The 9,836-nt window shown below is 44.5% G+C and overlaps 1 protein-coding gene across 1 annotated transcript; it reads right to left on the reverse strand.

Moving 5' to 3' along the window:
• Positions 1-6,934: 6,934 nt before the first annotated feature.
• On the reverse strand, positions 6,935-9,766 carry LOC133108079 (E3 ubiquitin-protein ligase RNF152). Its single transcript, XM_061217501.1, has one exon. The coding sequence runs from the start codon at positions 9,233-9,235 to the stop codon at positions 8,489-8,491; it is 747 nt and encodes a 248-aa protein (XP_061073485.1). The 5' UTR covers positions 9,236-9,766; the 3' UTR covers positions 6,935-8,488.
• Between the last annotated feature and the right edge of the window lie 70 nt (positions 9,767-9,836).

A 9,836-nucleotide genomic window follows, 5' to 3' on the forward strand; every position in this document is an offset into this window, starting at 1 on the left:
AGGAATGTCCTGCTTGAGCTGCGCAGCTATTGGCTCGGAACGGAAACTTTATTTTCCTGTGTCTGGGTTTGAGCTCGAGAGTATGGAGGTGGGTTACGCGCTGCGAGTTATTGCAGTGCTGCTCGGATTCATCCCGGCCGTTTTCATTGATAACTGGCCTATAGTACAATTGTGTCACAGCCACAGATGTTACAGGTGGAATATTGGATTATTTTCACAACCAATAATTTAGATAGAATAGGCTAGAATTTAAGACTGATGTTTAGGCTCCTCTTAACTTAATATTCATAACCTATATGGCTTGATTGTGTGATATACTCACCAAGCACTTTATTAGCAACGTTTTACTTTATTACACCCACTTATTCATGTGATTATCTAATCAACCAATTGTGTGGCAGCAGTGCAATGCATACAATCATGTACATACGGGTCAGGAGCTTCAGTTAATGTTCACATCAACCACCAGAATGGGGAAGAAATGTGATCCAAGTCACCTTGACCGTGGAATGATTGTTGGTGGCAGACAGGGTGGTTTGAGTATCTCAGAAACTGCACACTAGTCTCCAGAGTTTGCGAAGAATGGTGAAAAAAACTAAAACAAACCTTTATGAGAGAGGTCAGAGGAGAATGGCCAGACTGGTCAAAGCTGACAGGAAGGTGACAGTAACGCAAATAACCACACAATAGTGGTATATAGAAGAGCATCTCTGCACACACAACGCATCACAACTCAAAGTGGATAGACTACAGCAGTAGAAGTCTAAAAAATATGTCTAATAAATACCTAATGAAGTGCTGAAATAGTATTGTCTTAATTTCATACTGATAACGTTATGACTTTATTTCATGCATTTTGATACCTGCATAAAACATGAGCGCGTTCCAACTATAACACCAAAAGTACGAAAACACCTCCTCCTAACCTGTGACTGTGCTCGGGAATTTATAGGAGCAGGGGTGAGCGAGTCGTAATTACAGTAAAATAAATGGTGTGTCTGATTAGGGGTGGTGGAGCCGCAGTGGGGAGTGACTCCGGGAATGGAGGGATGGAGCGGAGGATGGAATGGAGGGATGGAGCGGAGGGATGGAGTGGAGGAATGGAATGGAGGGATGGAGTGGAGGGATGGAATGGAGGGATGGAGTGGAGGGATGGAGTGGAGGGATGGAATGGAGGGATGGAGTGGAGGGATGGAGTGGAGGAAAGGGTTGTTACGTTACAGTGAGGTCTGCATTCTGCCGCAGTGTCCTGTCCCCATCTCCCTCCCAAGTTTGGTTGCACTTCCAGTGAAAAGTCTTCCTCAACACGACTCTCAGCACTCTCAATCAATCAAAGGAATTGGGATCTTTCTTCGAACGGCCTTTGAATTCAAGCAGAACAATTAGTTTCTTCCCTCCGAATTCTGGCTTGGTCAAATATAGTCCTATAGTCCCTATAGTCCAACTCTGCGATGTCAGTCCTTTTTGGATAGATTGTTTGTTTAAATAGGCTACCCTTTTCTCCAGAAACAGAAAAGACCGCCATCATACGGAAATACAAATACAAACCACTCTGTATTCAAATACTTACACGGTGGAGGATGATTAAACAGACTAGATATGCATCCACTAGGGCCCATGGGAACTCTTGCAGGGTTGATGTAAAACTGAACATTTAGTAGCAATGTAGTACAAAGTAGTGTAATCAAATGACCAAACTTGTTCTTTCTTCTATTTGGCTGATAAATAATTTCCCAAGAGCCCGATCCAAAGGAACTCCACTCTAATATCACGTCAAAAATAAGCTACAGGTCATTATGACAAACGGTTTTATCAATAGCTCAGCCTATCATTGTAAACCAACTCTTCGTCTCGTTCCCGCCGTCTGATACGCAGGTTTCAGCCCGTATCTCTGCTTGCCTGAGGGACATCCAGAGCTGGATGGACAACCACCATCTAAAGCTCAACCCAGGTAAAACTGAAATGATATTCATCCCTGCTAATACCTCTCCCCATCTGGATCTCTCCATTTCCCTCGGGGATACCACACTCACGCCGTCACCCAGTGCAAGGAACCTCGGCGTGGTGATGGACAGCAGACTGTCCCTTTCCGAGAACATTGCGGCGGTGACCCGGTCTTGCAGGTTCTTCCTATACAACATACGGAGAATCCGCCCCTTTCTCACCCCCTACTCGACCCAGCTCCTGGTCCAAGCGATGGTTCTGTCCCGCCTGGACTACTGCAATTCCCTCTTGGCTGGCCTCCCAGCGTCTGCCATCAGACCCCTCCAACTCATCCAGAATGCAGCAGCTCGTCTGGTCTTCAACCTTCCCAAATACTCACACGTCACCCCCCTGCTTACTTCCCTCCACTGGCTGCCTGTCATGGCTCGCATCAAATTCAAAACATTGGTGCTAGCCTTCCAAGCAGTTAAAGGGTCTTCCCCAGCTTATCTGCAAAAAATCATCAGACCCTACACCCCTGCCAGACCTCTTCGTTCAGCCTCCACAGGCCGCTTGGCACCTCCCCCTCTCAGAACCTCCACCTCACGCTCACGACTACTGTCTGTTCTGGCTCCACGGTGGTGGAACGAACTCCCCGTTGAGGTCAGAACTATAGAATCCCTCCCCACCTTCAAGCGCAAGCTGAAGACACACCTCTTCAAACAGCACCTCTCCCCATCCCTCCCTACCTCCCTGTGAACCTTAATTGTTGTCTCTGTGACTTGTGTATCAGTATTTTAGTTGGCTAGGTAAGCAGTGTTTGGATAGTTAACTTTGGTGACTTTTGCTCTGTTTGTTTGTTTGTTCCAAAAAAAAAAAAAAAAAAAAAAAAAAAAAATGGCCCTTGTCCTTATCTTTGTTGTACAGGTAGCAGTTGAAATTGTACTTACCTCTAGGGTCTTTCAGCGAACTTATCCCTGGTTATGGGTATGCACTTTGTTGTACGTCGCTCTGGATAAGAGCGTCTGCCAAATGCCAATAATGTAATGTAATGTAATGTAAACCCCTCCATTGAAAATTATAATCAGATACTTGAAACATAGGCCATACATGCCTTTCATTGGTGGGACCCTTGAAGAGTACAATCAACTTCCAAACTACGATACCACAGTTGGCAGCTAGAATACCCCAAGTACAACAATACAATAGCTAATACAAACAAAAAATGTAGATGTAGATTAAGTTAAATTCTGGATTAAAAGTTTTCTATGGATAATCTCCATTCAAAATTTAATTTAGTTTAGAGAGACTCGTAATCTGCATCTGTGAAACTGACCCAAAGTGTTTGTGGGTGATTGCCATCACACTCCACATGTGTCAGGCACAGTCTAACTGACCCAGGCGCAGTGTGACCCAGGCACAGTCTAACTGTCCCAGGCGCACTCTAACTGACCCAGGCACAGTGTGACCCAGGCACAGTCTAACTGACCCAGACGTAGTGTGACCCAGGCACAGTCTAACTGTCCCAGGCGCAGTCTAACTGACCCAGGTGCAGTGTGACCCAGGCACAGTGTGACTCAGGCACAGTCTAACTGACCCAGGCACAGTGTGACCCAGGCACAGTCTAACTGACCCAGGCGCAGTGTGACCCAGGCACAGTCTAACTGACCCTGGTGCAGTCTAACGGACCCAGGCACAGTGTGACTCAGGCACAGTCTAACTGAACCAGGCACAGTGTGACCCAGGCACAGTCTAACTGACCCTGGTGCAGTCTAACTGACCCAGGCACAGTGTGACTCAGGCACAGTCTAACTGAACCAGGCACAGTGTGACCCAGGCACAGTCTAACTGACCCTGGTGCAGTCTAACTGACCCAGGCACAGTGTGACTCAGGCACAGTCTAACTGACCCAGGCACAGTCTAACTGACCCAGGCATAGTGTGACCCAGGTGCAGTCTAACTGACCCAGGCTCAGAGTAATTTTAGCTAATCTGATGTGACCAAAAAACACATCACATCTGCTGCACTACAGTAAACAAATATTGCCTCCAACGTACCAGACGGCATTAATGTAAGGAAATGCTTTTACAAAAACTCTATCCCTGTGCAGGTCTAATCCCCAATCGTTAAATATTTTAATCTGAATGTAAATTTCACTTCGGCCGAATTGGACGGGCCGTCCACAGTTTGTGTCGGGACGTATGGAAATGAAATGTATCTGAGAATGACGCAATGTTTTAAGAATAAATTACTTGCTATGCCGTTAAAAATATATAGAAAAGTCTATATAACCTATATTTATCTAAGAAAACAAGTGTCCAAAAAAATAAAATTAAAAAAAACATGTGGCCAGAAAGTAGCCCATTGAAATGAACTTCACCGTGTCCATGCACATCCGCGTTATTTCACATTCCGGTTCGTTCCTGTTGCTCAGAGATGGTGTATAGGGTGGAAGCGGAGAGAAATTATCACACACAAATATTTTCTGCCTTAATAAACGAGGCAAATAAAGTGGGGCTAGTTGTTCTGTGGGATGCCTGACTATTTAGGTTTTAGCCTACATCACATTGTCGTATAGATAAGCAAAAATAAGCGGTTGTATTAGGTTGACAAACGTGTTGATCGAAGTAATCACTGAACCATCCGAAATTGTATATTTCCACAAAAAGAAAGATAGAAAATACGAAGTTTGCTTTCTGAAGGGACATTATATACCCGTGTCAAATCCATTAGCCTACTGAAGCTGGAATTCGGTCAGAAAGTTTCCCTGCTGTGGAAAATAATTAATGGCTGATTTTTTTTTAAATGTATAGGCTACGTGGCTCATATTTTGCTTGTGTCAACCTATGACCTATAAAGATATAAGATATCCAATTTGTTGGTATGTACGTACAGCATAACGTTCATTTCAACGTTCATTCGTTCATCGTCATATTATATTCCCTTTCTCTGAAGCAGCGCACGGTGAAAATGCGAAGTTATTTCATTATTGTCCTTGAAGCTACAATTTAGTTCTGAGAATATATATATCCATATTTAAACGTCAATGAAAGATAATTCCGTGCATGTTTTGTTCACGAGATGGAGTGACACTTTATATCACTGTAAAAGCAGTTTTTTAATGTTTTCTTTAAAAGGAGATGGTGGGCAATGCCCCTGTTTAAATGATTAACAGCTTTATAAAACACTGCGACGACGACCAGGCCTGTAAGAGGCCTACTGCAATGTGCGCAACCGAGGTACAAGATGGAGGTACAAGATGGAGGTACAATTTTTTACCCTCAAATTTCAAGTAACTTTTAAGAAAGCGTCGATGCTGTGTAGAATGGAAGTCTTTCAACCAGGTAAGGGGCGGTTTTCTATCTCGAAATGATATATTTTACAGTTGCATTATATATGTTCATATTCATCATACTGTTTATTAATTTCTTAGGAATTATTTACTGATCATACATTGAACATAATATATTACTCTGGTAGTATTACGCAGATGCATGAACATTTCTGACAGGGCGCTCGAGCTCAGATTCAGATTTCTTGTTTAAGTGCAGAACGATTAAAAGTTCACAATTTCCCACGTGTAATTATCACATTAAGTCATTTCACCTCTCTATGGCCAGATTATAATGACTTCGTTTCTAATTAATTTGCCATTCAATCCAATAGTGCAACTAACCAGCAATAGACACGTCTCTCTTTTTCTTTCTTTTTTGTTTTTAAACATGTCAGAGCTTAACATGTTGAATGCCCTTATGCAGTATTTTGAGAGAATATTTATATTATTCTGTGATAATGTCGACAGTAAAATGCTTAGAAGTAATCAATCCATCTCGGACATGACCTAGGCAGGTTACAGATTCAGCTAGTGGACAATGGTAACAACAGTGCCACATTTCTATATGTTATATTATATATATATTATTATTATATTAATATGAGAGAGAGAGAGAGAGAGAGAGAGAGAGAGAGGTGACCCTGGTAGTTCCTTTTCATCCGCATATTCCAGGCAGCTCAGATTATAGACATGGAACAAGAGCATTCATTCATTCATTATCCTAACCCGCTTATCCTGAACAGGATCGCAGGGGGGCTGGAGCCCATCCCAGCATACATTGGGCGAAAGGCAGGAATACACCCTGGACAGGTCGCCAGTCCATCGCAGGGCACACACACCATTCACTCACACACTCACACACTCATACCCATGGGCAATTTAGACTCTCCAATCAGCCTAACCTGCATGTCTTTGGACTGTGGGAGGAAACCGGAGTACCCGGAGGAAACCCACGCAGACACAGGGAGAACATGCATACATCGAGAGGCCCCGGCTGACGGGGATTCGAACCCAGCACCTCCTTGCTGTGAGGCAGCAGTGCTATCCACTGCACCATCCGTGCCGCCGGAACAAGAGCATCAATTGTTTAATAATTCTGGTAATTTTCCATTTTTTATCCAAAGAAACTTACAGTTGAGTTGATTAAACTAAGCAGGGGGCAATCCCCCTGGAGTAATGCAGGGTTCAGGGCGTTGCTCAAGGGCTCAAATCATGGTTACACCCAATAATTACGCTAAATAATTATTTAATGAAGTTTACAGAGGCGAATTCTGTTGCCGGACGTTTAAACGGTAAAATCGAGCTGCGCTGTGGCGTTCAGCGCAACGGAAACAGTGAAAGTAAAAAGCACGTGATCATATTTAACTTCACGTTGACCAACAAAGCATATGCATGTCAGAGCCACTAGAGGGCGATGACAAACGCATTCAATAGAGGGTTTAATGAGCATTCCTGACTATTTGCAGACAGACGCACATTATTGCCTAAAACATCAGAGATGATGTACTATTCATAACCCCATGTATAATGCATACCGCATTGTCCTACATACATCGACTTTCTTCATTTGAATTAACAGAAGAGATTCAATTCTCTACTGCAATACTGTAATATTTACATTAAATAGCATTATCAAATGCCTTGATTATGCACCACAGAAAAGTTGGGAAATTGGAACAATTTTCAGGTTTTCTTTATTACTCAAATGTGTTTATGTAAACATCACATAGAATTATTACAGCTTAGTGTGCATTTTACAGGTGCTACCCTCACAACAACTACATTTTCAAAACAGAAAAAGTAATATTCCCATTTGTAGAAGTGTCCAATCATAATTCCTGCGGGAGAAATGTTAAGCTTTGTGGAGCTTTGTGGAAAGATATAGGAGTTAATGTACGTATGTTATATTACTACAGTACGATATGCACTGTTTCACACGGCCTGACTGTCAGAAGTCATTCATGACTAGGTTTCGTGGCAATATTGTGGTAATACTGGGCACTCAATAGAGGGTATAAGTAGGTCTACTGCATTCATCTGTGAAAGATGAGACAAGCCTTTAGGCGATTAAATATATTGAATAAATTAACAGAAATGTGTTGCAGAACTATTGGCATACGTGTCATGTGAACACACTGTGCATTGGTCTTTCCCTTGACACTATGACAAGTGCCACTTTCTAAATTCTAAAATAAATGGCGTGTGTCTTCTGTGCATTCCTGTTTACATCAGGTCCTTAAATATCAGCCATTTAGATTATTACATCAGGTCCTTAAATATCAGCCGTTTAGATTATTACATCAGGTCCTTAAATATCAGCCGTTTTGATTATTACATCAGGTCCTTAAATATCAGCCGTTTAGATTATTTAAAGATGACCAAACGCAAGTCTGTTACATTTCCTGTGGCCGCACTCTCAGAAAAAAAGGTTCTGTGGCTGGTCTCCATAGAACCCTTTTCGGTTCTTTATGGAACCGCGTGACGTGTGAATCCTCCCAGACACAGTTCTTCTATGGAATCACAGGCTGCTTTTTGGAACCATTTTTTCTGAGTGTACTTTACCTTTCGGAAATATAGACGCAATAACATAACGCATCACCAGGGGGCGCAATAACATAACGCATCACCAGGGGGCGCAATAACCTAACGCATCACCAGGGGGCGCTGATTGCACACCTGCTCCTCCTCCTTCCTCAAGGGAGATGCAGATTGAGCACGTTTTTCACAAACTTATCTGAAGGCTGAATTAGTTGGGTTTGTTGAAACTAGTGAGAGGCATCAGTGGAAAACAAAATTTCACATTTTAGTGCAAATAACGAGACGAAGTGCTTCATAATCACAAATAAACCATCTCCCAACCACCCGAGATCCCGATCGCAGAAGCTCAATACCGCGCAGGCAGCAACATAACACGCAGAACACGGTTAGCCTATAGTCCGATATTGAATATGTGGAATTTTAAGTTTCAATACAATGACAAAGACAAATACTGATTTTATTTGCATGTATCTTGATTATTCAACGTGGGATAATATCCACATTCACGCCGTAAACCACAGTAGTACATACATCTATTGATTATAATTTAAACGTATAAAAGTACCTGTCACGCTTTAAAAGTCTATGTTACAACAAATGGCTTGTTTTGGCTTTCAAAACAATTTCTAATTCGTTCCATTAGACGTCTCGGCACGACTGGAAGATTAAACTGTCGGGGACGCGCTTTGCCCATTATGCGTTCCGTCTACTCGAGCTCGCGGTAGACGACCGGCCGGTCTCGTGCTCGGGTCTGTATTTCAACCAGCAAATTAGCCACGTGACCACCACGGAGAACATGGCGAGGATGCTCGCCACAGACAGGCAGACGGGCCCCGCCGGGGACGGCGGGGTGCTGTGGTTCTGCACGAAGACCAAGCCCATGAACAGCAGCACGAGCATGGACAGGAAGGAGACGATGACGCAGACGCAGCCCGTGGTCAGGGCGACGCGTTTGCAGTTGTGGCAGCTGTCGTAGTGTACGGAGTCCTGGGAGACCGTGGTGGCGGTGGACACGGTGGTGGAGGGGGTGGCCTGGCTGAGGGTCGCCCCCGTCGCCTCCTCACGCCGCAGGGCGATGAGAGCCGGGTGTAGGGGCGGCGGATAAGGTGGTAAGCTATCCTGGGGGAGAGGGTCCGAGTCCATGTAGAGAGGGAAAGCATCCGTCACTTTGGTGTTGTTGGGCAGGTTCTGTATCCGGTAGTCCGGCACCGGAGTCCTGTGGCGACAGACCGGGCAGCTGATGCGCCACGGCCGGTCATCGCGGAGGTGCAGTGTGTGCAGACACTCCTCGCAGAACGTGTGCAAGCACTCCAAAATCTTTGGCGCCCGGCGATCAAGGTCGAAGTAATTGTAGCATATCTTGCATTCGTACTCCTCGTAAGGGAAAAGCGCTGCGCCCTGCGCCTCGGATCCTCCGTGTGCTGATTGAGCTTCTGCCATGTCATCTTTCGCTGTTCACACGCGCACACAAAAGAGCTTCCAGACGAGCGGTGACGGCATACGCTCCGGTGCTGAATGCGCCATCCTCCCCGTGTTTACATTGTGTTTTAAAAAAATAAATCACCACAATGTCACTTGTTAAATGTACAGCCGGTCACCCCTTCGCGGCTTTGATCCTCCCGTTAAATATTTACGGGACTGTTGTGCTCCGGGGTGGAAAAGTGATGATGTAATGCTAGTGATTTCAGCGGGAGGGTTTGTCCGCCTGCGCGTGGATCAGAGACGAACAGAGACGCGAGTCTCTTCTGTGGCGCCGCTCCGACCTCCCGTGCTGCGCGGAAACCCAGCTCAGCGAGCTGTGGGTCCGGGGAGACAGACGAGACCGAAATATTGAAATAATAAGGCTCCTCGCGCGTCATCAAAAACATCGCAGACGAAGGGCTTCTCTTTCATTGCGTATTGAAGTTAAATTCCAGTTTCCGAGAAAGGGTAAAGTTCAAAGGATGCTCTTCCTTGCCTCAAAATGTTGCTGTACATACTGTGCTGAACACAGAGAAAGCGAAATATCTGCATTAGTGAGTCATGTAATGGCCATAACGCT

This window comes from Conger conger, chromosome 13, assembly GCF_963514075.1.
Source record: "Conger conger chromosome 13, fConCon1.1, whole genome shotgun sequence".
Lineage (NCBI taxonomy): Eukaryota > Metazoa > Chordata > Actinopteri > Anguilliformes > Congridae > Conger > Conger conger.

Coding starts and splice junctions, on each gene's coding strand:
- LOC133108079 (XM_061217501.1), bottom strand. CDS start 9,235: ATGGCAGAAGCTCAATCAGCACACGGAGGATCCGAGGCGCAGGGCGCA.